Source organism: Muscardinus avellanarius (genome assembly GCF_963383645.1).
Source record: "Muscardinus avellanarius genome assembly, chromosome: 7".
Classification (NCBI taxonomy): domain Eukaryota; kingdom Metazoa; phylum Chordata; class Mammalia; order Rodentia; family Gliridae; genus Muscardinus; species Muscardinus avellanarius.
The window spans coordinates 117,440,364-117,465,709 of NC_137793.1; the positions used below are offsets into that span (position 1 = coordinate 117,440,364).

The following is a 25,346-nucleotide window of genomic DNA, read 5'->3' on the forward strand; positions in this document are numbered from 1 at the left end:
GTCCGCCCCACTTCACCAAATACTGCAAGCCGGCCGTGGGCGCACGCTGGTCATCCCAGCACTCGGAGGCTGAGACCGGAGGATCGCGGTTCGCGGGCAGCCTCAGCTACTTAGTGAGGCCCTCTGCAACTCAGTGAGGCCCGGTTTCAAAACAAAGAATAAAAAAATTGGGCAGGGGGTGTAGCTCGGAGGTCAAATGCCCCTGGGTTCCATCACCAGACCCGCACACACAAAAAAAATGACTGCAAGCAGCAGGCTGTGGCTGAGTGCGCGGCCTCACCATCCCGTCCACCTTCACAGTCGTGGCAAGGGCTTTACACACTCTGTGTGCAGAGTTAAGGCTCCCTACTCACAGAGGGAAGGAAGGGGAGTTAGTCTCTAAGGTGACGGTCGGGGAGGAGGGGTACACATGTGCAACCCCGGTACTTGGGAGGCTGAAACAAGAGGATGGCAGGTTTGAAGCCAGCTGTGGCAAATTAACGAGGCCCTCAGAACGTTAGCGAGACCCTGTTCCAAATAAAAAATAAAATAGGTCCGAGGGTATAGCTTAGAAGTAGAATGAACCTGAGCTGAACCAGGCGCGGCGGCACATACCTGTAATCCAGTTTCTGGGAGGCTGAGTCAGGAGGATCGCAGGCTGGAGGCCAGCTCCAGGAACTTAGCAAGAGATTGTTTCAAAATAAAAGGGACTGGGGTATAGCTCAGAGGAAGAGATACCCCTGGGTTCAATTCCTAGTATCCCAAAACTGGAAAACCCCACATGAGGATGCTCACAGCCTGCAGCAAGCCACCTCTGAGGGAGGCAGAGGAAGGCGGACCGCAGCACCTGCTCCCGACTGGTCACCAAGGCGCACGGTGACATGAGTTCTCCACCGGACACCATCTGGGCGTCCTGCAACGCATCTCCGTCTGACACCAGCAGCCCGGAGCCTGGACACTGATCCACCGGCCACTGGGCCACCCCACTTCAGGGGCCAGTGCAAGCCCAGGCTGTGACCCGAGCTCCTGGCCAGGGAACGCTCATCAGGGGCCCCCCGCCCAACTCAATTCAATAAAAGCAATTTGTCGACAGCTCCCAGGACGCGGGGACACGCTCTCCTCACATTTATTACAAGAATGTTACAAGACACAGATGAGGTCAGAAGACACACACACAAGGTCCGAGCAGGGCCCAGAGCACCCGCGCTCTCCGGCCACGCCAGCACCGCAGGCTCCTCCCAGACCCAGCTCACCCGGACCTGTCCTTATAGGTTCTCATAGAAGCTTCCCTAAGCTCGCAGTAGGCATGACTGATCGATCACATCCTTGGTAATTAGCAATTAACTCAAACTTTAGCCTCAGACCTGCTGGAGGTAAGCACATGGAGCTGCAAGGCCCACCCTCGTTCTGAGCCCGTCTCCCCTGGCGGCCAGCGGCATGCTGGGGCCCTCGGGAGCCTACCAGGACTTGCCTGTTAGAGCGAGATTCTCCTACGACCCAGGAAATTCCCAGTGATTCAGCAGCGATCTCTCGGGAAACTGCACAGGTCTCAGGGGCTCTGTGGTAGGAATTAGGGTGTGGGGGTCCAAATGTTAGAATCCTTCCAGTATCCCTGCGTGGTTTTAGGAGCCTTGTCAGAACCAGGAGGCAGAGCCCACATGCCCATTCCTTCTAGGACAGCATCCCAGTGGCTGGACGAGCCTGTGAAGACTCCACTTGGACGCTGTCTAGACTGCGTGCGCCCAGGAGAAGGCGGGCTCTCCCGATGACGCTTGTGCTGAGACCCAGCTGGGCAGAGTGTGGGTCTCAGATACTGCAGCCAGGCTGCCTGGGATTAAACCCCAGCCCCAGCACAGGGGGATTAGCAGAGCCCCTCACCTGGGGCCTGAGCGACTGCATTCAGAGCAGCACCCAGCATGCAGCTCAAACTCAGTATTTGCTAATCTTTATCAGCCTCGTGCACCCGGCTGGTAGGAAAGCCATCGGGAAGCTGAGGATGAGAGTGACGAGCTGTGGGGTGCTGGGGTGAAGGACAGGCGTGATCTGGGCCGCGTCTGTTCAAAAGGCCACTCTGGCAGCCACTTGGGAAAAGTCCTGGAGGAGGTCCAGATTGACGGCTGGAATCAGTCACCAGAGAGCCATCCAGGCAAGAAAGGATGGCTGCGGGCTGGGAGGGGAAACATTCCAAGAGGAATTCAGAAGGCAGGACAGATGGCCTCCGTGGACTGGTGGCCGCGCGTGGGAGGATGGGAGAGCCCACGGGGCAGAGGCGACTGGGGCAGGAGACACACAGACGGTGCGGGGGAGCAGAGGGCTGGCAACTAGGGATTGGGAGTCTCTTCTGGAAGACCACACTTCAAGAATATCAAGAGGAGCCAGACATGGAGGCTGAGACAGGAGGACCACCGGTTCAAGGCCAGCCTCAGCAACTTAAGATGGCTCCCAACAACATAGCAAGAACCTATCTCCAAATAAAAAATAAAGTAGGGCTGGGGGTGTAGCTCAGGGGTGGAGCACCTGAGTTCAATCACCAGCTCCAAAATAAGAAAAAAAGAACATCAAGGGGAAATGCTGGTGACAGCAAACACAAGGGAAGAGTCGGGCAGGAACCTCTGCAGCACACGGAGGTGCGGGGTACGGAAAGAAGACCGCGGGCCAGGCCCCGCGCCGAGAACAGCAAGGGCAGGAATGACACGCACCGGGAGGCAGCACCGACGTCACGGGAGCGAGACAAGGAACCAGTGGCCTTAAGACTTAGAGTCGGGCGGCTGTCGCCAGCTTTGGCAGGAAAGGCCTCCCTGCAGCCACGCGCCTTCCAGCCCCTCTTGACGGGCAGAGGCGCGCCCACTCTGCGCTTACTGGCCCTTCCTGCCCCTTCGACCATCGGCTGAAGCCCTTCGAGCAAGAGGCTGCGGACCTGCCGGGGACAGCCGCATCCCAGCATCTGGGAGCCAGAAGTCACACGCGCCAGCCACGGGCCAGACACAGGAGGGCGAGTGTCCTGAGCGGAGGGCGTGTGCCTGCTGCGGGGAGGCAGAGCTCACCCTGGGTCGGGTGCCCAGTCAACAGGCACGGAGCGCCTGAGGCTCCACACAGGCGCTCAGGGCCACCTGGCAGTGCTCAGTGAACTGTGCACCGGCCCAGCAAGGACGCCACGGGGCTCTTCTCTCAGGAGCAGGGAAGGGTGGATTTCCGAAACAAGCCGAGATGTGGATGAGAGTACAGCAGGATTTTGCTAGGGACAGGAGGCCTTATTTTCACATGGAAGAACCTAGCTCGCACAGGCACGCGGACCTCGCTAAACCACAGGAGTGAACGCCGCCCTGCCTGTGCTTGTTAAGCGAGAGAGGAGGGCGAGGGGCCTTTTCAGGGGCTGGTAACAGGCCACTTCTTGACTTGGCTACCACTTAAGTCAGCTGCCCAGAGTGGATCTCACAGCGGCTCAGAGAGATAAGTGAGCGGATGGAGACCTGAGCTTGCTTTGCACATACCTAAGTGGACACATTATAAAAGCCGGGCGGCCCGCTGCTGGCGTCCAGAGACGTCCTGGGACAGGCAGACTCTTGCTGTGCACTTCATTCTGGAAGTACGCACAGCCTCCCTCCCTCCAAGGCCGCCCCACACCCTGGGGTGGTACACACGTGTCATCCCAGAACTCAGAGGCTGAGACAGGAGAATCACAGGTTGGAGGACAGCCTCAGCAAACAGTGAGCCTCTCAGCAACCTAGAAACACTGTTTCAAAATAAAAATAAAACAGCTGGGGGCATGGTGACCCACGCTTGTAATCCCTGTATTTGGGAGGCTGAGACAGGAGGATTGCAGGTTCTCGGCCACCCTCAGCTACTTAGTGAGGCCCTCCGGAACTTAGTGAGACCCTGTTTCAAAATAATGAATAAAAAATAGGGCTGGGGGTGGAGCTTAGAGGTAGTATGCCCCTGGGTTCTATCCCCAGTATCACAAAAATAATTAATTAATTAAAGGGCTGGGGTCAGACGTGGTGGTGCATGCTTGTAATCTTAGCATTCCGGACGCTGAAAGTGGAGGATCACAGTTCACGGACGACCTCAGCTACCTTTGCAACTCAGTGAGACCCTGTTTCAAAATAAAGAAGAAAAAATAGGGCTGGGGGTATAGCTTGGAGGTAGAATGCCCCTGGGTTCCATCCCCAGTACTACAAAACAATAAATAAATAAAGAAGGGCTAGGGGAAGGGGAGTGTAGCTCTAACATAGAATGCCCGAGAGTTCCTCCCCCCATAAAAGGGCTACCCTACATTAAACATTCAGCTTCTACTTTCAAATGGCTTTTTTCTCTACAAAGGTGGTCAAGAGAACTGTAGCTATTGGCTAATCAAAGCAGATCTTACCACCAGAGAAATCTGAAATTAACAGGCCACCGGATGAGCTCCACCCAAGCTGTGGGGCTTTCAGCCCTGGTCCTCACCTCCCTTCTAAAGGTCAGAGAGCCGGGCATGGGCTTGTAATCCCAGCATTTGGGAGGCTGAGACCGGAGGATTGCAGTTCGCGGACAGCCTCAGCTACTTAGCGAGGCCCTCTGCAACTCAGTGAGACCCCGTTTCAAAATAAAGAATAATAAATTGGGCAGGGGGTGTAGCTCGGGGGTCAAATGCCTCTGGGTTCCACTGCCAGACCTGCAAAAAATAAAAAGTCAGAGATCCTCAGATAACCAATTGCCACCAGCAGGCACGGCCCCCTCCTGAGACCCACCACAGCTCACAAGGCACTGCACACCACAGCTCACAAGGCACTGCACACACGCACACACCTGTACGCATGCACACACCTGTACGCAATGCCAGCCCACAGCGTTCTGATCAGAACTACTTACAACTGCTGATCACAGTGGTGAACACCTGGGGTCCCAGCACTTGGGATGCAGAGACAGGAGGGTTGCAGGAGGTTCAAGAGCCAGCCAGCCTGGGCAACTTAGACCCTATCTCCAAATACAAAATAAAAGCTCAATGATGGAGTGCTGGCACATATGAGACCCTGGCTTCAACCGCCACGACCTTCCTTCAAAAAAAAAAAAAATTGTCTCAGATCTTAACACACATCTGCGATACAGTTATTACATATCATCTGGGCTGAGGAAAAGAATAGTAGCCGGGCATGGTAGCACATGCTTGTAATTCCAGTGCTTGGGAGGCTGAGACAGGAGGATCGCGCAGGTTGAAGTCAGCCTCAGCTACTTAGTGAGACCCTGTTTCCAAATAAAGTATAAAATAGGTCTAGAAGTATAGCCCAGAGGTAGAAAAGCCCCTGGGCTCCACCCCCAGTACGAAGAAGGAGAAGGAGGAGGAAAAGGAAAAGGAAAAGAAGAAGAAGGAGGAGGAGGAGGAGGATGAGGAGGAAGAGGAGGAGAAGGGGAAGAAATGAAGGAGGAGTGGCCAATAAACAGGTCAACACAAGCTCACAGGGCACTCTGCAGTCTGATGGAGGGTGTGCCTGTGTCTGTAAAGCACTGTACACAGAGGATAAAAGCCTCTAGACGTTCCCACCACCCAGCCCAAAGCCACCAGAGACCATCCAGAGATGGCTGCAAGCTGTCTGGAACAGAGACTTCTTTCAGAGCATGGTAGATATACCTTTCTCTAAGACAGGAAAGGTACTCGTAGCCAGCATGGTGGTGCACACCTGCAATCCAGTACTTGGGAGGCTGAGGAGGATGGAAAAGACAGGAGTGCTTCAAGGCCAGCCTCAGCAACTTAGCAAGGCCCCCAGCAACCTGGCGAGATCCCGCTGCAAAACAAAAAAACCTAAAAGAGGCTGGGAATATAGCTCAGAAGCAGAATGCCGCTGGGTTCTATCCCCAGTACAGAGAGAGAGATGAGATCAGTTCTTCTCTACGCACTCCGGTTCTTCTCAACACTCAACTAAACAAACAAGTAACAACCTGTAAGGACTTGACAGGACTTATCCAAATCACTCCAGGGCTGATGTTAACTTTTTAAATGGGCTAGACACGCTGTAACCTAGCACTTGGGAGGCTAATGCAGGAGGATACCAGATTTGAGGCCAGTCTTAGCTAGACTAAAAACAAAACAAAGGGCTGGGGGCAAAGCTAGGAGGCAGAATGCCCAGTTCAACCCCAGCATCACCAGGAGGCGGAGGGGGTGGGGAGGGAAGGGACCTGCAATCCCAGGACTAGGAGGCTGAGACAGGAGGACCACAGGTCTGAGGCCAGCATCAGCCACTCAGCAAGGCCCTCAGCAACGTACCAAGTTCCTGTTCCAACATAGAAAGCAAAAGGCTGGGGCTAGGTGTGGTGGCGCACGCTTGTGATCCCAGCATTCGGGACACCAAGGCAGAAAGACTGGGTTGGTGGCCAGCCTCAGCCACTTAGCGAGGCCCTTTGCAATTCAGTGAGACCCTGCTTCAAAATAAAGAAGAAAAAACAGGGCTGGGGGTGCAGCTCGGAGGTAGAATGCCCCTGGGTTCCATCCCCAGCACCACAAAAAAAAAAGAAAGAAAAAAAAAGCTGGGGTGTAGCCCAGAAGTAGAATGCCCCTGGGTTCCATCCCACACAAAGAACAAAGGGGCGGCGGGCAGGGAAGGCATGTGCACCACGAGGCCAGATCCTGGTCTGCTGCTGGAAAGTGCACGGAGGCTGAGGAGGGGGCAGGTGAACAAGCAAAGGCGAGGGCCCTGGGGAGCTGACCTGAGCTCCCTCCTCCCGAGAAGGGAGGGGCTTCCTGCGAAAATGAGTGAGCGGCTGTCAGGGAACCACGGTGGGTTCCTGTGAGGACTTGGCTTTCAGGGAAGAAGCCAGTGCGAGGAAGTGAAACACCCCAGGGAGCCAGGCGTGGCGCGCGAGCCTGTAATCCCAGGACTTCAGACTGACACTGCAGGATCAGAGTTCAAGACCAGCCTCAGCAACGTACTGAGGCTCTCAGGATCCGGCAAGACCCTATTCCTAAGTTAAAAGCCACAATGCCCCTGGGTTCAAACAGAAAAACACAGGCGGGGATTGTCCAAATTCCACCTAACAGGATCACTCTGGCCGCGCCTGTGAGGACAGTGTGGCAGGGGCAGCGGAGGGGACGCCCGCACCGTCCAACGAGGGAAGGGAGGTGGCTCGGATGGGGATGGAGGCAGCGGACGGGGATAGGGTCAGACTGTCGATGCTGAGCGAGAGCGAGCATTGTCCGGGTGGCCCAAGGCTTTAGGCCCAGGACCGACAGAAGAGGGTGAGAATCAACACAGATTCCTGATCTGATCTGGCGCTGAGCTGCCAGCTGTCCATGGAGTTTGGAACGAGGTCATTCAACAAACATCTGAGCACCTGCTTGCCATGCTTTCAGACAAGTGTCAGCCTCAGGTGGCAGTGAGGACAGCCACAGCCCAACCCTGAGCTCAGGCTAGGGCAGACAGACCACCAGCAACTGAGTCTGCGGGCGGGAAAGTCCAAGACCAGCTCCAGGTGGGGCGTCCCGCAGCCAGGAGAGGCCTGGGGAGCTTCCCAGAAGCGGGGAGGAAGCATCACCAGGGACTATGGAGGTGAGGGGAATGGAGTGGACAGGGTGCAGACTGGGGCTCCACCTAAAAGAAAGCCTCTGCCAAGGCCTGTAAGTAAAGCTAGGCGCAGGGGGCACGTTGTGCCCCCAGTACTTGGGAGGCTGAGGCAGGAGAATTGCAGGTTTGAGGCCAGCCTCAGTAACCTAGTGAGACCCTCAGCAACTCAGCAAGACCCTGTTTCAAAATAAAATAATAAGCCAAGCATAGTGGCCCACGCTTATAATCCCCACGCTTGGGAGGCTGAGACAGGAGGATCGCGCAGGTTCGAAGCCAGCCTAGCTACTGAGTGAGGCTCTCAGCAACTTAGTGAGACCCTGTTTCCAAATAAAGTATAAAAATAGGTCTGTGAGTATAGCCTAGAGGTAGAAAAGCCCCTGGGTTCCACCCTCAGTAGCACAAAAAGTAAATAAATAAACAAATAAAAATAAAATAATAGCCAGGCATGATAGTGCATGCCTGTCATCCCAATATTTGGGAGGCTAAGATGGGAGAATTGCAGGTTTGAGACTAACCTCAGCAACTTAGTCTGAGTGACTCAGCAAGACCCTGTTTCAAAATAAAAAATAGCAGCGGAGCGCGGTGGTGCACCCTTGTGCTCTCGGCACTGGGGAATCGATCGTGGTTCCTGGACAGCCTCAGCTACTTACCTTCGCCCTTTGCAACCCAATGAGACCCTGTTTCAAAAATAAAAAGACTAAAAAACAGGACTGGGAGTGTAGCTCAAAGATACAATGCCCCGGACGCGTGGGGCACACCAGCCCCACTGGAAGGTCCAGAGGCCCGGGCCACAAGGGCCTGGGCCCAAGGCGGGGGACGCGCAGGGCACGCCGGTCCCCAGGAAGGACTGGAGGCCCGGGCCAGAAGATACAGTGCCCCGGGCGGGGGGCGGGGGGCCCGGCCTACCCCCGGGAAGGCATGGTGCCGGGCAGGAAGCCGAGCCCGAGTTCCGGGAGGCCCGATACCAAACAGGAGGCCCAGCTGTGGGTACAGAGGAACCCAGCACTGCTGTGCTGCGCCAGCCCATGGTGCGCTTTAGAACAGCAGATTCTGCTCTGCGCGGTGAGGCTGTTGGACTCCGCTCTTGGAAGTGAGGAAAGAAAAAATTCATTGCTACCGAGTGCCTAATCCCACAACCTCAAGCCACACATACTGTCTTCTCTTATTAAAAAAAAAGAAAAGAGAAAAGAAAAGAAATGAAAAATACTGGAGAAGGGTCAAGATGGTCGTGGCGGCAGCCAGTATACTGGAGATGCAGACAAAACATATCCAACTGAACTGGAACTTTTGGAAAAATTGCCCGGGAAGGAGGACTGCTTCTCTACATCCTTAAGAATCCTGGACATCACCTGTAAAGAGAGAGTTTAGCGGAGACCTAGGAGGAAGGGGGTGTTGGCAGCGGTTGCCGCGATGGTGGTGGAAGCTGGTATTTGGGAGAGGCAGAAATCTGATCCTACCAACCTTATCTTCTGGAGAAATTACCCCAAAGGTCGAATGCTACCGTCGCGCATGCTTAGGAACACTGGACAACATGCAGAGTGGAAAAAGAGCTTGGGAAAGATTTGAAATGGTGGAGGCAGTGGCAATGGCAGCGGCCAGTACTCAGGGGAGGCAGAGATCTGATGCAATATACCTGGACCTTTTGAAGAAATAACCCCAGAGGCAGAATACTACCACCACGCTTCCTCAGAAACGTGGGACAACCTGCTGGGTGAAGAGGGTGCTCGGATCAGAGCCTGCCGAGGGGTGAGGCCGGTGACAGGGACAGCAAGGCCGGGATTGGAGCATGCCGTAAGGCTAGGCCGGTGCTAGGGCCTTCAAGGCGGGGATCGGAACCTACCAAGGGGTGAGGTCGGTGCCAGGGCCAGCGAGGCCGGGATCGAAGCCTGCCATGAAGCAAGGCCAGTGCTGGGGCCTCTAGGGCCAGGATTGGAGCCTGCCAAGGGGAAAGGCTGGTGCAGGGGCCAGCGAGGCAAGGATCGGAGCCTGCCATGAGGCAAGGCCAGTCCTGGGGCCTCCGAGGCCGGGATCAGAACCTGCTGAGGGGTTAGGCCGGTGCAGGGGCCAGAGAGGCAGGGATCGGAGCCTGCTGTGAGGCAAGGCCAGTGCTGGGGCCTCCAAGGCCTGGATCGGAGCCTGCCGAGGGGAAAGGCTGATGCTGGGCCAGCGAGGCCGGGATCAGAGCCTGCCGTGAGGCAAGGCCAGTATAGGAGCCTGCCGAGGGGTTAGGCCAATGCCAGGGTCAGCGAGGCCGGGATCAGAGCCTGCTGTGAGGCAAGGCCGGTGCTGGGGCCTCCGAGGCCGGGATCGGAGTCAGCCGAGGATTTAGGCTGGTGCTGGGGCCATCGAGGCCGGGATCAGAGCCTGCTGTGAGGCAAGGCCAGTATAGGAGCCTGCCGAAGGGTTAGGCCAATGCCAGGGTCAGCGAGGCCGGGATCAGAGCCTGCTGTGAAGCAAGGCCGGTGCTGGGGCCTCCGAGGCCGGGATCGGAGTCAGCCGAGGATTTAGGCTGGTGCTGGGGCCATCGAGGCCGGGATCAGAGCCTGCTGTGAGGCAAGGCCAGTGCTGGGGCCTCCAAGGCCTGGAACGGATCCTGCCAAGGGGTTAGGCTGGAGCCAGGGCCAGCGAGGCTGGGATCGGAGCCTGCTGTGACGCAAGGCTGGTGCTGGGGCCTCTGAGGCCGGGATTGGAGCTGGCCGTGAGGAAAGGCCGGTGCTGGGGCCTCCAAGGCCAGGATCAGAGCCTGCCGAGGGGTTAGGTTGGTGCCGGGGTCAGGGAGGCCAGGATCAGAGCCTGCCATGAGGCAAGGCCATTACTGAGGCCTCTGAGACCGGATTTGGAGCCTGTGGAGGGGTTAGGCCAGTGCCGGGGCCAACAAGGCTGGGATCAGAGCCTGCCGTGATACAAGGCCGGTGCTGGGGCCTCCAAGGCCGGGATCGGAGCCCGCTGAGGGGTTAGGCCGGAGCAGGGATCAGTGTGGCTGGGATCGGAGCCAGCCCTGAGGCAAGGCCGGTGCTGGGGCCTCCGAGGCCAGGATCGAATCCAGCAGATGGGTTAGGCCAGTGCTGGGGCCAGCGAGGCCGAGATCGGAGCCTGCCATGAGGCAAGGCTGGTGCTGGGGCCTCCAAGGCTGGGATCGGAACCTGCTGAGGGGTTAGGCCGGTGCCGAGGCCAGTGATTGGAACCTGCCATGAGGCAAGGATAGAGTTGGGGCCTCCGTGACCAGGATAGGAGCCTGCTGAGAGGTTAGGTCGGTACCAGGGTCAGCAAGGCTGGGATCGGAGCCTGCCGTGAGGCAAGGCCAGTACTGGGACCTACGAGGCTGGGATCTGAGCCAGCCGAGGGGTTAGTTCGGTGCGGGGGCCAGCGAGGCCAGGATCGGGGCCTCCCATGAGGTAAGGCCAGTGCTGGAGCCAGCGAGGTCGGGATCAGAGTCCTCCGGGTGGCTAGGCCACTACTGGGGCCGTCAAGAGTGGGATCGGAACTTGCAATGTGGCATGCACAGAGAAATATCACAGAAAATAAAAACCAGATGCTTCCCCTAATTAGTAAAAACTAGGAGGAAAGGGGTAACAGGAGGTCGAGTTGTAGAAAGGACCCTACTGAGACGCAATTAAGGTGACCAATCAGAGGGGATGGGATAGGGGAGGATGGAACTTCTTTAAAACTCATGAGGTAAGCCGGGCGTGGTGGTGCACGCTTGTAATCCCCACGCTTGGGAGGCTGAGACAGGAGAATTGTTCAGGTTCGAAGCCAGCCTCAGCTACTTAGTGAGGCTCTCAGCAACTTAATGAGACCCTGTTTCCAAATAAAATATAAAAAAGGTCTGGGAGTATAGCCCGGAGGTAGAAAGCCTCTGGGTTCTACCCCCAGTACCACCAAAAAAAAAAAAAAAACTCATGAGGTAGCCGGGTGTGGTGATGCACGCTGGTAATCCCCGCGCTTGGGAGGCTGAGACAGGAGGATTGCGCAGGTTCAAAGCCAGCCTCAGCTACTTAGGCTCTAGCAACTTAGTGAGACCCTGTTTCCAAATAAAATATAAAATGGGTCTGGGAGTATAGCCCGGAAGTAGAAAGCCTCTGGGTTCCACCCCCAGTACCACCAAAAAAATAAATAAAATAAATAAAACTCACGAGGTACGTAAACAAATATATCAAAGATAATCACCAATCAAGCATGGGATCGAGGCAGGGGGAGGGAATGGGATGGGGATTGGATGAGGGCTAACTGGATTATATGTGCTTATATATCCTCTCAAGTCTTGTATTCTAATGTGTTGTATGATTACAATGCACCAATAAAAATGTAAAAAAAAAAAAAAAAGATACAATGTCCCTGGGTTTCATCCCTAGTACCGCAAAAAAAAATAAGGAAATAGATAGATAGATAAATAAATAAAATAAAAACTAGCCAGGCATGGTAACAATCCCAGTACTCAGGAGGCTGAGTCAGGGCAAAGTTCAAGGCCATCTTAGCAGAACTCTTCAGCAACCTCCCAACTTCAAAATGAAATTTAAGAAAGAGAGAGCTGGGAGTAGTGGTGTGAGTTTATAATCCCAGCATTCACTGGGAGGCTGGGACTGGAGGATCACGATTTGCAGCCAGCCTCTGCTACTTAGTGAGGCCCTTTGCAACTCAGTTACACCCTGTTTCAAAATAAAGCATAAAATATAGGCCTAGGGGTATAGCTCAGAGGTAAAATGCTCCTGGATTCCATCCTCAGTACCACAAAAAAAATAAAGATGGTACTTTTATGTTCATAAATACTTTGGCTTTCTGTGTAGATTCATTCATTCATTCATTCATTCATTCATTTATTGGCAGTACTGGGGATTGAACCCAGGGGCATTCTACCTCTGAACTACACCTCCAGCCCTCTTTTCTTTTATTCTTTATTTTGAAATAAGGTCTTACTAAGTTGCAGAAGGCCTCACTAAGTAGCCAAGGCTGCCAGAGAACCTTGATCCTCCTGTCTCTGCCTCCCAAATGCTGGGACTATTCCATGCCTGACTCCCTGTGTAGATTCTTATCAGACTTACTCTTGCATGTGAATTAAAAGTATTTTGTTAACTCTTAAATCTTGTCCTTTTTATTTTTATGTAAATTCTACAATCACTTGTTCATATGGAAATATTTCCCTTTTTTTTTTTTTTTTTGGTGGTACTGTGGTTCCTGGAAACCCTTCTACCTCCGGGTTATATTTTATATTTTTTATTTTATATTTTATTTGGAAACAGGGTCTCTTAGCCAGCGCGGCTTGATCCTCCTGTCTCCGCCTCCCAAGCCCGGGGATTACAAGCGTGCGCCACCACGCCCAGCCAGAAATATATCCTTTTTTGTGTGGGTCTGGGGATGGAACTCAGGGGCATTTGGCCTCCAAGCTGCACCCCCTACCCTATTTTTATTCTTTATTTTGAAACAGGGCCTGAGTTGCGGAGGGCCTAAGTACCTGAGGCTGACTGAGAACTGCGATCCTCCTGTTTCAGCCTCCTGAATGCTGGGATAACAAGCATGTGCCACCACTCCCAGCTAATATTTCCCTTTGAAAGTATGACTTGCAAGCCAGGCATGGTGGCGCAGGCTTGTAATCCCAGCATTTGGGAGACTGAGACAGGATTATAGGTTCCCAGCCAGCCTTCCTACTTAGTGAGGCCCTTTGCCACTCAGTGAGAACCTGTTCCAAAATAAAGGAAAATAGGGCTGGGGGTGTAGAATGCCCCTGGGTTCAATCCCCAGCACCACCAAAAATAAATAAATTAATTAATTAATTAAAAGTATGACTTGCTAATATTTTGTGGAAGATTGGCAGAAAATTCAAACCAAAATATCTGTTTAAAGAGATATTTGAAAGTGTTTCTATTATTCTGCAACTTTGTTGCCAAAACTAAATGGACACCTCTAAACCTGTTCATCAGATGCCGGATACAAACATACATAATTCTTAGCTTACTTTACAATACCCCAGATGAAGGGCCATCAATGCTTAGAGTCCACTAATGTAGTCTAAAAACTAGCGCCTTCATTTTCAAAAGCAAGGAAAGACAAGAGGAGCAAGTAACCCATTTCTAGCAGGCTTTCTAGCCAAAGCCCTGCATAACTGGGGGTGGGACAAGGTGATCTAGGAGCGGCGGCAAATGGCGACTTTCTTCTACCTGGATCTTTTTTATGGGGTAACTTTAGGCGGGGTGTGCTAGCACTGGCCTGTAATCTCCATACTTGGGAGGCTGAGAAAGCAAGTCAGGTTCAAGGACAGACTAAGCAAGTTGTTAAGGCTCTTATCAAACTTCTGAGACCCAGTTTCTAGATAAATAAGATAGACAGTGTAGCTGAAAGGTAGAGTAAATGCTTCTGGGTTCAATCCCCAGCACCCAAAATCCCAAAGATCCACTGAACCTTAGAAGATCATCAACATTCTACAGCCAATGTCACCCAAGAATTATCAAGTATTAAACCAGTTCTTAAAAATGTTTGGAGCCGGGCGTGGTGGGCACGCTTGTAATCCCCACTTGTAATCCCGCTTGTAATCCCCACTTGTAATCCCCGTGCTTGGGAGGCTGAGACAGGAGGATCGCACGGGTTCGAAGCCAGCCTCAGCTACTTAGTGAGGCTCTCAGCAACTTAGTGAGACCCTGTTTCCAAATAAAATATAAAAAAGGTCTGGGAGTATAGCCCGGAGGTAGAAAGCCTCTGGGTTCCACCCCCAGTACCACCAAAAAAAAAAAAAAAAAAAATGTTTGGAGCCGGGCGTGGTGGCTCAAGCTTGTAATTCAAGCGCTTGGGAGGCTGAGACAGGAGGATCGCACAGGTTCGAAGCCAGCTTCAGCTACTTAGTGAGGCTCTCAGCAACTTAGTGAGACCCTGTTTCCAAATAAAATATAAAATAGGTCTGGGAGTATAGCCCGGAGATAGAAAGCCCCTGGGTTCCACCCCCAGTACCACCAAAAAAAGTTTCAATTCCAAAATATTCTAAGAAGAAGAATCAGAAGGTTTCACACTATTAAAGAAATCATCTCATAGCCAGGCGTGGAGGTGCACGCTTGTAATCCCAGCATTCGGGAGGCTGAGACCGGAGGATCGCAGTTCATGGACAGCCTCAGCTACTTAGTGTGAGGCCCTCTGCAACTCAGTGAGACCCGGTTTCAAAGTAAAGAATAAAAAATAGGGCAGGGGGTATGGCTAGGAGGTCGAATGCCCCTGGGTTCCACTCCCAGACCCGCAAAAAAATAAAAAAGAAAAAAAGAAAAAGAAATCATCTCGCAAAAATCCCACTGATCTTATACTTTATGCCTATTCTTATATTTCATAACTATATATGGGCTAAGCTGATATGATTCATATGTATATGTTGAAAGATCTGATGCTCTTAATAATACTAATAAAATGATAATAAAAATGTTTTAAAGTACTAAACCTTTGTTATTGATTTAAAAAACTAAACACATCTGGGTGTGGTGGCAGACGCTTGTAATCCCAGCATTTGGTAGAATGCCCCTGAGTTCCATCCCCAGTACCGCAAAATAATAATAATAATAAAAATAAAAAACTGAAACACAAGGCCTAAAAGATTCCAAGAGCTGGGCGTGGTGGTGCACGCTTGTAGTCAAGGATTGTGGTTCGAGGACACCTTCGACTATGTAGTGAGGCCCTTTCAACTCAGTGAGACAGTTTCAAAATAAAGAATAAAAAATAGAGCTGGGGGTGTGGCTCGGAGGTGGAATGACCCTGGGTTCCATCCCCAGTACTGCAGGAAAAAAAAAAAAAGAAATCCCAAGACCTTGAACAGTGCCCCATCACAGAGCCCAACAGCAAAAAGAACAGGTCCTGGGCAGTGGAGGCTCCCAAATCCAATCTGTCTGCATCACGAAATCTCATAAAAACAAGATTTGGCAGAGCAGAGGCATCAGGCAGGGGACTGGAGCAACTGCACTCTAGATGGGGTCAGGGACCAGACAGGGCGAGTATCAGAAACTGTGCTGGGCAGGGGAGGCTGCTCAGTGGCACGCACTGGGGCCCTGGGGTCCATCCCCAGTACTGTGGCAAAATAAATGCCTTAACCTAGACTCGCAAAGCAAGGGAGCAAGGAGCAGAGCCTGGAGGGCAGCAGAGGAGCCAGCCGCGGAGGTGAAGAGCCTCCGGCACCCTGAGAGGTGGGCACAGCGGCGGCAGGCATCACAAGAAGGCATGAGAGAGAATTTCAAGCCCGGCAAGCAAGTGCAGGCACCCTCGTGCTGGGGAGAGCAGGGGACGGTGGCCGGAGGCGGCAGGCCAGATCACACCAGGCCTTCAACCTGTGATGGAAACATAAGACGGTGAGACCTGCTTAGAAAATCTGCCCAAGGACCAAAGCAGCCCAGCGGCTCCGGGGGCTCCTGACCCAAGCTGGACCTGGACAGGCTACCTGGGCGGATGGGTGGCCTTAGGGCTCCAGGACAGGGCAGTGGGGTGGAGGGACACGGGCACAGAGAGCACCCTGAAGCATTCCTAAAGCGGATGCTGACTCACGGCCAGGCAGGGGCCTGCGGATTCCTCTCTGGTCCCGCATTACTCACGTGCAGACCAACCTCCTAAAAATACCTGCAGGAGTGGCGGCTGCTCAAGAGGACTGGGAAAAGGAACCCCCGACCCCAAGTCGGAAGCACGCCCAGCTCCTTTCCTTTGCTATTCAGTTCCAAAGGGAAGAGAGATTCCTTAGTGGGAAACGGGCCTGGTGAGTCTAAAACAAGCATTGAGACACTCAGGACGTCATTAAGTCTTTCCTTTCCCCTGTGGTACTGGAGCTGGAGCCCCGGGCACTCTCTCCCTAAGATACGCTCCCAGCCCTTTTTATTTTGAAACACCTTCTCCTGGAGTCTCATGACTTCGCTGAGGCTGTCCTCAGACCTGTGGTCCTGTCTTAACCGCTCAAGTTGCTGGGTTACAAGTCTGCACCACCAAGCCTAGCTGTTTCGTCTTGGTTTTTCCCTCAATCCCAAACATTTAAACAGAATTTCAGTGTTTCCTTCTAGACTCCAAACTCTGTGGACAAAACCATTAACAAACCAGCAGTCCGGCCGGCTGTGCTCAGTCCCCGGAAGCAGAGAAAGCATAGAGAACCCCATCAAGGGAAGGGGCCAAAGCTCCCGGGGGCCCTGCAGGCCACTACGGTCTCAGTGCAGGCAATTCAGTAAATGTCTGTGCAAAAAAAATCAAGGCCCGGGGGACTTGACCCACGCGCAGGGCACAGGGCGGTGCCCAAGGTGTCCAGAAAGGAAGCCAGCCAGAGCCAGCCACGAAGCTGCTGCCACGTGGTGGAATGAGAGGGGCAGGTCAAGTGGCCAGCAGGAGGGGCCTGGCTCCAGAACCCTGTTCATGGAAGCGGGCAAAGTGTAGGGAGGTTTCTTTCTCCTGCTTCCAGAGCCCCTTCTCACTCTCCCAGGACCTGACCTTTAGGAAATAAGACTAAACAGGCATGGTGGGCACGCTTGTCATCCCAGCATTTGGGAGGCTAAGACAGGAGGATCGCGGTTCGCAGCCAGCCTCAGCTACTTAGTGAGGCCTTCCGTAACTCAGTGAGACCCTGTTTCAAAGTAAAGAAAAAAAAAATGGGGGTGGGGGTGTCACTTGAAGGTAGAATGACCCTGGGTTCCACCCCTAGTACCACAAAAAAAAAAAAAAAAAACCCTCTGGGAAGGGGTTTGCAGCCCTAGGGTCTGCTCAGAATGACACAGGCTCCCACTGACTTACAAGCCCAGCCCTTTTTATTCTGAGACAGGGTATCCATGTTGCCCAGGCTGGCCTGGATTCTGCAATCCTCCTGCCTCAGGCTCCAGAGCAGCTGAGATTACAGGCTGTTCACCATTACTCACCAGCTAACAATCTGTTTGGTTTTGTTGTATGTGTTTTACTGGGGTTTGAACCCAGAGGCATTCTACTTCTCTGAGCTATACCCCAGCCGTATTTAATTTTTATTTTGAAACGGGGTCTCATGAGGCTGATAAGAGTCAGTACTTGTTGAGGCTGTCCTCAAACCTGCGATCCTCCTGTCTCAGCCTCCTAAACACTGGGCTTATGGCCTGCATCGGTTTTTAACAAAGGAGATGTCCCAGGAGAAGAGATGATTCTGAGAAGGCTCAGGAGTTCCCAATATGGTCTTTTGCTTAATTGATAGAAAAGATTTCAGCACATGCCAGTCAGAGGCAGAGAGGGAGGCTTACTAGGAAAGCAGGGTGCCGCTCAAGGAATGATGCACACTTCGTGGCCTGAGACACCCTGGGTGCCAGGTGCTTCCATTACAGGAAACTCGCACTGGTGAGTGGGGAGGCAGAGCTGCCATCCCCCAGGGGGCCTCGAGGGGGTATGGTGAATGCACACTTCCGCCGCCTGGAGAGAGGCACTCTGGGGGAGCCAGTGCTCCCCTTACAGGACCCCGGGCACTGGTGAGTGTCCCAGGGGGGGTGTGGTGACCTGGTCATCCTGGGGGTCCTTGAGGTGCTCTCCACAGATAATGCCAAAAAGTGTCCCACGAACAGGTTCCTGCAGACACAGCGTCTCTGCTGCTTAAACTATTCTTGGGTGGCTCTTTAAGAGTACTCATGTAGTAAAAGGTAAACTGTCATCGCTGAGTGGGCCTCTCCGTGTGAGATGTGCAGATTCTCAGGAACCTGGGCATGACTGACCTGGAAGAGAGACTCCTTTGGGGAGTGGCAGGCCAGGAAATGGATGCAGAAAGAGAATTGGAATTCTCCTCCCAAGCCTGGCCTGAGGGAGCAAGCCTGCAAGCCCGGTCCTTGGGGGGCTGAACAAGCCCGGCTGGAGACCAGTCCCAGCGATTTAGGGAGACATTCAGCAACTCAGAAGACCCTGCTTCACATAAAAAGAAAAAGGGCTGGGGTAGGATGCCCATGGATCCGATCCTCAGCACCCCCTGGGGTAGGATGCCCATGGATCCGATCCTCAGCACCCCCTGGGGTAGGATGCCCATGGATCCGATCCTCAGCACCCCAGCACCTATCTCCTTCAGCCACCTTTGTCTCCTGTGGGAGCGGGAGGTACTGAAACCCAGTCATTCTACCTCTGAGCTACATCCCAGACTGAGCTTATTTCTTTGGAAACAGTCGCACTAGGTTGCTGACTGTCCTTGAACCTGTGCTCCTCAGTCTCAGCCTGAGGACAAGGATACAAGTGTGTGCCGTAGTGCCCAGCTTTTAGGTCTCCTTTCTACCGACCCCCCTCTTGTAACTTCCCCTCCTGCCTCAGTCAGAATAACTTCTCAAGCCACCGCAATTTTAACAAGTTTCACCCATGACCGGCTGGTCCTCCATCTCGACCTCCCAGCGCTGGGATTACAAGCGGCTCATTCCAAGATGACAGTTAAATCTGCCCCGCGCCTTGAGGCTTGTCAGTTCCTCCAGCAGGCAGGAGAGGGAGGCCAGCCCTGGTCCTGCGCGGCTCGGCCACTAGCTCCGACTTGAAAACGTTGTGAACTCAGTGGTGACACTCCTGTGCGCGACTGCGGGGTCTGAGCACACAGCACACTGCGGGCCTCGCTGGGCCTTCCAGCGCTGCCCTTCCCCTTGCAGGATGCTCTAGGCCCCGCGGACTCCGATTCTTTAGCCAGAGTCCCCTAGCTGCGCTGGTGGCCCTGCCCCGCCATGCCCAGGGTGGAACCTCCTGCCGAGGTCCGGTGAGTTGTGCTGACCACCCAAAGAGGCAACCGTGTCCGAGGAAAGGCGCAGCGATGGCGAATTTTAAAAGCCAAGTATAAGTACAGCAAACCGACTACGAGCATTTTAGAAGTCATTCAATGGTCCTCTGGACTTTTTTTAGTAACACAAAAATTACAAAATAATCTTCAACGATGACCAACTCATTGGCCCAAGACGCACGCCTGCTGAGAAGGGCAGGCAGGCGTCCTTTGCTGGGGTCACCCCGCACACTCCCGTCCTCGGGCCGACCCGAGGCTGTCACCCACCGCAGCTGACCCTGACCACCGACGAGGGCCCTGGCGGGGGGCGGCCGCGGCACCGCCGGGGCTGGGGCTGGGTTACTTAGGACCGCCAAGGTCACTGTCTCCACGTGCTCCTGAGTCCCGTCGGCCGGGCGGGGCGGGCCCCGGTCAGTGCGGACCCCAGCCACCCGCCGGGCCCGCTGCAGAGCGCGGGGACTCCGAGCCACGCGCGGGACCGGCCGGGGGGCGGCGGCCAGGCCCTGCGCACCGCATCTCGAAACCCACACGCTGGGGACCCGCTCGGCAGGGCGCGGGGAGAGGGCGCGGGCGGCGGGCTGCGGCGGGCAGCTCCCCGGCCGCCGAGCGCCAAGCAACATGGAGGCGGCGGCCTCGTGGCGCGCTCATGGCGCCAGCCCGCCCGCCGCCCGCGCCCCGGGCCTGCGCCGCGCCCCGCAGCCGGGGTCGGGCCGCGGGGTCCACGGGGTCCACCGCCCCGCAGCCGGGGTCAGGCCGCGGGGTCCGGGGTCCACGGGGTCGGGCCGCGGGGTCCGGGGTCCACGGGGTCGGGCCGCGGGGTCCGGGGTCCACGGGGTCGGGCCGCGGGGTCTGGGGTCTGGGGTCCACCGCCCCGCAGCCGGGGTCGGGCCGCGGGGTCCGGGGTCCACGGGGTCGGGCCGCGGGGTCTGGGGTCCACGGGGTCGGGCCGCGGGGTCCGGGGTCCACGGGGTCGGGCCGCGGGGTCTGGGGTCCACGGGGTCGGGCCGCGGGGTCCGGGGTCCACGGGGTCGGGCCGCGGGGTCTGGGGTCCACGGGGTCCACCGCCCCGCAGCCGGGGTCGGGCCGCGGGGTCCACGGGGTCCACCGCCCCGCAGCCGGGGTCGGGCCGCGGGGTCCGGGGTCCACGGGGTCGGGCCGCGGGGTCTGGGGTCTGGGGTCCACCGCCCCGCAGCCGGGGTCGGGCCGCGGGGTCCGCCGGCCGGGCTCGCGGGGCGCGGACAAAGGCGGCGCCGCCGGCCGCAGCACAATGGCCCGCGCCTACCTTGCCGCTGGCCGTGCCGCCGCTGACGCCGATGAGGAAGGGCTCCCCGCCGCCCGGCTGCTGGTGGCTCTGCAGCGTCTGCTCGCTGTCCCCCGCCATGGCGCGCTCCGCACCGGGCGCCAGCCGAGCGCCGCGCCGAGCGGTGGCCGTCCCGCAGCGCTCGCCGCTCCGCCCGCCGCCGGCGCGTCCGTCCACACCCGGGCGGCGGCGTGACGCCGGGCTCCAAGGCCGGCCCGCCCGCCGCCATTCGCCCGGGCGGAGGCCGGGAGGCGGAGGCTCAGCCTCGCCCCGCCCGCGCGCCCGAGGTGCGAGCCCGCCCCTCCGCCCTCCCCCGCCGGCCTCCGGGGTCCCGCGCGAGCCACCCCTCCGCCCTCCCCCGGGCGAGCCCACCCCTCCGCCCTCCCCCGGGCGAGCCCACCCCTCCGCCCTCCCCTCGGGCGAGCCCACCCCTCCGCCCTCCCCCCGGGCGAGCCCACCCCTCCGCCGTCCGGCCGGCCTCCGGGGTCCCGCGCGAGCCACCCCTCCGCCCTCCCCCGCGCGAGCCACCCCTCCGCCCTCCCCCGGGCGAGCCCACCCCTCCGCCCTCCCCCCGGGCGAGCCCACCCCTCCGCCCTCTCCCCGGGCGAGCCCACCCCTCCGCCCTCCCCCCGGGCGAGCCCACCCCTCCGCCGTCCGGCCGGCCTCCAGGGTCCACGCGGAGGGAGGCGGCGCGCGGGGCCTCTGCGGTCCGCGGCCCTCGGTCAGGGGGTGGGACGCGGGGAGGGAGCGACAGGCAGGTCAGACCCGGGAGGCCCGCGAGGAGCAGAAGTGGGGGAGAGCCCGCTGGGAGGGCCGCGGTGAAACAGTTACGGCTGTGCCCACTATCCAGGCTAACGGCGTCGTTCTCAGGAAATTGGATTTCCCCCCACCCAGGGGTCCAAAATAGTGCGCCAGCGGTGGCTGCAGACATTTCCTGCCTGGGAAGCCCCAGCCGGCTCTCTGGCCCGCAGACCTGGCCCCTGCGACTCCCGAGAAAAGCCCGCGTGGAGAGGGACCAGACGCCCTGAAAAGCCCCCCCCCGCCCGCAGCAGCGCGGCTGGGGTGGGGCCGGTGGGGGCGTCCGCGGGGCAGCGCGGCTGTGGCCCCTCAGTACCTTTCGTTGAACGGGTTTTTCAGAGGCTCCCTCGGTCACGGGCTGGAGACTGAGCGAACCCGCCCGCGCCCGCACCGCTGGGGCCCGAGTCCCTCCGAACCAGGCCTCGCGGCTGGTCAGTCCATCTCTCTCCTAGGCCCAAAGAGGATGATGGTAATCGTATCCTAGGATTGCAGTAAGGTTTAAGGGAATTGACATCGCCGGGCGTGGTGGTGCAAGCTTGCAATTCCAGTACTTGTGAGGCTGAGACCGGAGGATGCAACTTAAGGAGACCCTGTTTCAAAATAAAGAATAAACCGGGCGTGGTGGCGCAAGCCTGCCATCCCAGCATCTGAGAGGCTGAGACTGGAGGATCACGGTTGTGGCCAGCCTCAGCTACTTAGTGAGGCCCTGTGCAACTCAGTGAGGCCCTGTTTCAAAATAAAGGATAAAAATAGGGCTGGGGGTGTCGCTCGGAGGTCCAATGGCCCTGGGTTCCACCCCCAGTAATACAAGAAAGAAAAGAAAGAAAGAAGGAAAGAAAGAAAGAAAGAAAGAAAGAAAGAAAGAAGGAAAGAAAGAAAGAGCAACATAGTGAGGCTCTCAGCAACCAGTAAGACCCTGTTTCCAAATAAACTAAAGGGCTGGGATTTTCTTTCTTTCTTTCTTTCTTTCTTTCTTTCTTTCTTTCTTTCTTTCTTTTGCGGCACTGAGGCTGGCTTCGAATCTGCACGATCCTCCTGTCTCTGCCTCCCAAGCACGGGGATTACAAGCGTGCGCCACCACGCCCGGCTTTATTCTTTATTTTGAAACAGGGTCTCACTTAATTTTGGAGGGCCCACTAAGTAACCGAGGCCGGTTTGAGCCCACGACCCTCCTGTCTCAGCCTCCCAAGTACTGGGATCGCAGGTGTGCGCCCCATGCCCGGCTGTGTCAGTTTCTTAGAAGAGCTCCCGGTACAGTCTGGGCCCTGTGTATCTGCCTAAAGAGAAAAAGCCCCTAACGGGCTGAACTGGAAAGGGAAGTTTTGCCGGACACACCCTAGAAAGGCAAGAGCAGACTGTTCACCTCAGGTTTCTACCCCTCTGAACTTAGGACTGACATCAAGGAGCTGATGAGGCCCTGCAGTCTAGAACAGAACCCAGGAGCCAGGCACGGTGGCACACGCTTGCAATCCCAGAAACCGCCCCCCCCAAAAAAAAAAATGTACTACATATTAAATTGAAAATTATCTTGTTTGGTTTGATCCCAGGGGCATTCTACCTCTGAGATACACCCCCAGATCTTTTTACTTTGTTTATTATTATTTATCTATTTAGCCATACTGGGGATGGAACCCAGGGGCATTCTACCTCTGAGCTATACCCCCAGCCCTATATTTTGTTGTTTTTTGTTTTTTGAGGGGCCTGGGGATGGAACCCAGGGGCATTCGGCCTCCAAGCTACACCCCCTGCCCTATTTTCTTATTCTTTATTTTGAAACAGGGTCTCACCAAGTTGTGGAAGGCATCACTGTTTAGCTGGGGCTGTCCGCGAACCAAAATCCTCTGGTCTCAGCCTCCCAAATGCTGGGATTACAAGCATGGGCCACTATGCCCGGCTTGTTCTTTATTTTGAGAGAGAGTCTCACCGAGTTGCAAAGGGCCTCACTAAGTAGCTGAGGCTGGTCGCAAACCATGATCCTCCTGTCTCAGCCTCCCTAACGCTGAGATTTCAAGCATGCACCACCACACCCAGCTCCAGGTCTTTTTATATTTTGTTTTGAAACATGATCTCCTTAGTTTCCTGAGAATCTAGGCTGTCCTTGAACCTGGGATCCACAAGCCTCAGCCTCCCAATTACTGGGATTACACACAAGTGCCCCCATATCCAGCTTTGTTTTGGTTTGGTACTGGGAGTTGAACCCAGAAGCATTTTATTTCTGAGCTACACCCCCCAGCCCTTTAATTAATTAATTTATTTATTTATTTTTACTTTTTTGCAGTAATAGGAATGGAACACAGAGGCAGTCTACCGCCAAGCTATATACTCCCAGCTCTATTTTTTATTCTTTATTTTGAAACAGGGAGGGTCTCACTGAGTTGCAAAGGGCCTCAAATGCGATCCTCCTGTCTCTGCCTCCCGAATGCTAGGTTTATAAACTTGTGCAACCACACCCGCTTCCTGTTTTTAGACTGACTGATTGAATGATTTTTTTTTTTTTTTTTTTTTTGGTACTGAGGATGGAATCTAGGACATTCTACCTCTGAGTTACAACCCCCAGCCCTATTTTCATTTTTTATTTAGAAACAGGGTCTTGCTAAATTGCTGAAAGGCTTACTAAGTTGCTGAGGCTGGCTGAGAACCAGTGATCCTCCAGTCTCAGCTTCCCAAGTATTGACATTATAAACATGCACCACAATGCCCGGCTTATTTTTTATTTTGAAATGAGATGAATAAATTGCTGTGTCTTGGCCAGGCATGGTGGCGCAAGCTTGTAATCCCAGCATTTGGGAGGCTGAGACCGGAGGATAGCGGTTCACAGACAGCCTCAGCTACTTAGTGAGGCCCTTGCAACTTAGTGAGACGCTGTCTCAAAATAAATAATAAAAAATAGGGCAGGGGGTGTAGCTCGGAGGTTGAATGCCCCTGGGTTCCAACCCCAGACCTGCAAAAAAAAAAAAAAAAAAAATTGCTGCGTCTTGCTGCAAACCTGCAATCCTCCCAAACCTGTTTGCTATCTGCAAACCACAATCCTCCTTTCTCAGCCTCCCAAATACTGGGATTACAAGTGCATGACACCACCCCTGGCTCTTAAAATGAAAATTATTTAGAAAATAATTACTAAAGAAAATTAGGGAGCCAGGCATGGTAGTGCACGTTTGTAATCCCTGTACTTGGGAGGCGGAGACAGGAGGATAGCGAAGGTTCAAAGCCAGCCGCGCTGGTTTAAGAGAACCTGTTTCCCAAACTAAAAAAGTATAAAATAGGTCTAGTAGTGTAGCCCGGAGGTAGAAGGGCTTCCAGGAACCCCAGTACCACCATAAAAAAAAAAAAGAAAAAAAAGCCGGGCGTGGTGGCACATGCTTGTAATCCCCGCACTTGGGAGGCAGAGACAAGAGGATTGCGCAGGTTCGAAGCCAGCCGTGCACGCTAGTTTAGGAGACCCTATTTCCAAATTTAAAAAAATGTAAAAATAGGTCTGGGAGTGTAGCCTGGAGGTAGAAGGGCTTCCAGGAACCCCAGTACCACAAAAAAAAAAGAAAGAAAGAAAGAAAGAAATGAAAAGAGAGACCCTGTTTCCAAATAAAAAGATAAAAAAAATAGGTGTCTGGGAGTGTAGCCCAGAGGTAGAAGGGTTTCCAGGAACCCCAGTATGAAAGAAAGAAAGAAAGAAAGAAAGAAAGAAAGAAAGAAAGAAAGAAAGAAAGAAAGAAAGAAAGAAAGGAAGAAAGGGAAAGAAAGAGGGCAGGGGGTATACCTGGGAGGTTGAATGCCCCTGGGTTCTATCCCCAGACTCACAAAAAAAAAAAAAAAAGAAAAGAAAATTAGGGGAGAGCTGGACGTGGTGGTGCAGGCTTGTAATCCCAGCATTCGGGAGGCTGAGACAGGAGGATCGTGGTTCACGGACAGCCTCAGCTACTTAGTGAGGCTCTTTGCAACTCAGTGAGACCCTGTTTTAAAATAAAGGATTAAGAAATAGGGTTGAGGGTGTGGCTCAGAGGTAGAATGCCCCTGGGTTCCATCCCCAGTACCACAAAAAAAAAAAAAAAAGAAAGAA

General features: G+C 54.8%; 1 protein-coding gene across 2 annotated transcripts in view; it reads right to left on the reverse strand.

Annotated features, from left to right (window-relative positions):
* Nucleotides 1-20,575, reverse strand: part of UCK2 (uridine-cytidine kinase 2) — a gene marked incomplete at both ends in the record, with an annotated part of 49,564 nt that extends 28,989 nt beyond the window's left edge. For both annotated transcript variants that reach the window (XM_080699184.1, XM_080699183.1), the window contains one exon: nt 20,477-20,575. In XM_080699184.1, the coding sequence (XP_080555310.1) occupies nt 20,477-20,575 (99 nt within the window). The remainder of the gene's footprint in view (nt 1-20,476) is intronic.
* Nucleotides 20,576-25,346: the final 4,771 nt, after the last annotated feature.